The following is a 3,410-nucleotide window of genomic DNA, read 5'->3' on the forward strand; positions in this document are numbered from 1 at the left end:
AGAAGCTGAAGATACAACTATTGCAGCTAATCCAAAAGCTGGAGGAGATGCAAGAAAGGTCCTTGGATCTTACACTGCACCCACATCTGACTTCTCTAGGCGCAACATCTCCATACCTGTCATTGGTGCAAACAACTTTGAGCTTAAGCCTCAACTAGTTACTCTAGTGCAATGATTTTGCCAATTTCATGGACTCCCACAGGATGACCCCAACAAATCTCTAATTTCCTGCAGATCTCTGACAATGTCAAGACTAATGGAGTACATCTAGAGGTTTAGAAGCTCATGCTCTTTCCTTTTGCTGTAATGGGATAGAACAAGGCTATGGCTAGATTCTCAGCCTAAGGAGAGCCTGGACACATGGGAGAAGGTGGTCAATGGATTTTTGACCAAGTTCTTTCCACCTCAGAAGCTGAGTAAGCTTAGGGTGGAAGTCTAGCCTTTCAGATAGAAAGAGGGAGAATCCCTCTATGAAGCTTGGGAGAGGTATAAGCAACTGATTAGAAGATTTCCTCCAGATATGATCTTAGAGTGGACCATGTTAGAGATCTTCTATGATGGCCTCTTTGAGATATCCAAGATGTCATTGGACCACTCTGCTGGTGGCTCACTCCACATGAAGAAGACGCCTGAGGAGGCACAGGAGCTTATAGAAATGGTTGTCAACAACCAATATATGTACACTTCTGAGAGGAACCATGTGAACACTGGGGCTGCTCAGAAGAGTGGAGTCATAGAGATGGACACTCTGGACGCTTAGAACAAGCTCATGTCCCAGCAGATCAATATGATCTCTCAGCACTTGAGTGGGAAATAGAGTTCAACTGCTTATTCTCCAGAGGCAGCGTATGAAGTGGATACTGGTGACACTGCATGGACTACCATGGAGGAGGTAAACTACATGGGAAACTCCTCCAGAAACTCCAACAACAATCCCTATTCGAATACTTTCAATCAGGGATGGAGGAACCACCCCTACTTCGGGTGGAGAGATCAGCAGAGGCCTCAACAAGGCTTCAGTAACAATCAGGGTGGAACAAACCAGAACATGTTCAATAATAGACCATTCCAACCCTCTCAGCAACAGATGGAGACCCCTACACAGAGCGTCTCTGACTTTGCTACCATAGTCTCTAACCTCTCCAAGACCACTCACAGTTTCATGGCAGAAACTAGGTCTTCCATTTAGAATCTGAAGATACAGCTAAGTCAGCTGAGCAAGAGGATACCAGAGATTTCCTCCAACACTCTTCCAAGAAACACTGAAATAAACCCAAGAAAAGAGTGCAAGGCCCTCATTATGGAAGCAGAGGCCGAACCCAATGAGGAACCTACTACTGAAGAACTGAAGGAGATCAAGGCTCAGGAAGAGACTGGGAGTATCACCATGCATATCCCTGTGAAGATGGAGGAGCCCAAAGAACAACCCTCTCCAAACGTGCAAGAGGAGCCTGAGGATGAGCAACTTGCTTAGTTTTTGGCAATTCTCAGGAAGCTGCAAGTTAATATCTCCTTTAAAGAGGTGTTGGAAAAGTAACCCCCCTCTATAACCTGTTTGAAGAATGCCATCTCTGAAAAGAAGGAATTGAGGGGAGATGAGACCGTGGTACTGACCAAGGAATGCAGCGCCCTGGTCCAAAAGAAGTTACCTCCGAAGATGCTAGGCCCAAGAAGCTTTCTGATCCCCTGTACTATAGGGACCATCACTTTTGAGAAAGTATTGTGTGACCTTGGCTCCAGCATTAACCTTATGCCTCTCTTTGTGATGAGGAAGCTGGGAATCCAAGAGGTGCAACCCACCAGAATCTCAGTGGAGATGGCAGATAAGTCCCTGAAACGGGCATATAGCATGGTAGAAAACATCCTTGTAAAGGTTGAAGACCTTTACCTCCCTGTGAACTTCGTGATACTTGACACTGGAGAGGATAAGGACAACTCCATCATCCTTGGACGGCCTTAATTGATGTGGAAAAGGGAGAGTTAATTCCGAGGCTATGGGAGGATCATATACTGTTTAAAATTCCCAACCCTCAGTCTCTCTCAGATAAAGGAGGTACCACTATAGAACACTTGGTGTTTCAGCCCTCTCTCTCAGTGCAGAGTCTTACAGAGCCCTCATACATTAAACCTAAGTTTGGTGTTGGGCATCCATTACCAGCTACTGAGGAAGGAGGCACCAATAAGAAGGTACCCAAGGGCTGGAGAAACAAGAAGATTCCAACTGAAGACTTCCCACCTGGTATGCGAGTTGTCTTCACTGGAAGTCTAGTCATTCCACATACTGTGAATAAGATCCTGTCTCTGGAGCATGTTGAATTAATCCATGAGAGCACTGGAAAAAAGTTCACCATGAGGGGTGAAGATCTGAGCCCCTATAAACCTCCATAAAGGAGGTGTTTGTCAAGTTAATGACAGTAAAGAAGTGCTTGTTAGGAGGTAACCCAACCATATGTATAGTGTCTCTATTTTCTTTTCTTTCATTTATTTTAGCTTGATTTCATGTTATTTTATTTTCTATTAATATCCATAGTTTTCCCTTGCTTTATAATGTTTGTGATCATATGTATCACCTAGAACAAGGACAGGAATGCATAGGAGTGAAAACAGAACACCCTAGAGATACCCCTTACTGGCGTTGAATGCCAGAACTGGCGCCCAGCACCATAAGAGGAGGGAGCAAGGGGGTTCAATGCCTATTAAGGAAGCTCTGGACCATTTTCTTGGTCCCCATTGGGCGTTGAATGCCCAAACCTGGCGTTGAATGTCCCACCAACGAAAAAAAATGATCCACTCCTGGTGTTCAACTCCCATACCTGGCATTGAACGCCCAAGAGGGGGCAGGGCTACTCGAGTTAGGCTTCATAAGCTTATGGGTCCCACAGAATCTCTACCTACCCCACCTTTCATTCACTCCTTTCCTTCTCTGTCCTACCCTTACACCCTTAAAACCCACACCCTACTTTCTCTCTTCCCAATACACACCCATCATAAAAAGGAGGATGGAGCATGTCAGGGAGCTTGCACACAGACCACAGCACAAACCTATTCAGTCGCCTCTACCAGAGATTTCGGAGATGCCTTAGGGAACGTACTTCCCTCCCCAAGACTATTGGGATTAACTGACTACCTCTCTAGGGGAGCTGACTTCATCTGTACGGGGAGGAGCCTCAATGTCTCGCCCTTGTCTCAATGGAAGATTAGAGGAGCATGAGGAAGGAGCAGCTGAGACAAGGGCGAGACATTGAGGAGCTCAAATGCTCCAGAGGATTCCTAGGAGGGAGCAGCCGTCGCCGTCACTGAGGTGGTTGAGTTTCATTCTCTTTTTATCTATGTTATTTCTATTTTCATTGTACTTTATTTCATTATCCGTCTTCTATTCTAGTGCATGATCACATTCAGTATTTCATTCC

At 45.4% G+C, this 3,410-nt stretch overlaps 1 protein-coding gene across 1 annotated transcript; it reads left to right on the forward strand.

Annotated features, from left to right (window-relative positions):
• Positions 1,301 to 1,960, forward strand: LOC107646808. The gene is made up of 2 exons (XM_016350962.1): positions 1,301 to 1,438; positions 1,562 to 1,960. The coding sequence occupies exons 1-2, from the start codon at positions 1,301 to 1,303 to the stop codon at positions 1,958 to 1,960; spliced, it is 537 nt and encodes a 178-aa protein (XP_016206448.1).

The sequence above is a fragment of the Arachis ipaensis genome, chromosome B06, assembly GCF_000816755.2.
Source record: "Arachis ipaensis cultivar K30076 chromosome B06, Araip1.1, whole genome shotgun sequence".
Classification (NCBI taxonomy): Eukaryota; Viridiplantae; Streptophyta; class Magnoliopsida; order Fabales; family Fabaceae; genus Arachis; species Arachis ipaensis.

Coding starts and splice junctions, on each gene's coding strand:
- LOC107646808 (XM_016350962.1), top strand. CDS start 1,301: ATGGAAGCAGAGGCCGAACCCAATGAGGAACCTACTACTGAAGAACTG. Junction 1,439..1,561: donor AAGAACAACCCTCTCCAAAC/GTGCAAGAGGAG, acceptor ACCTGTTTGAAG/AATGCCATCTCTGAAAAGAA.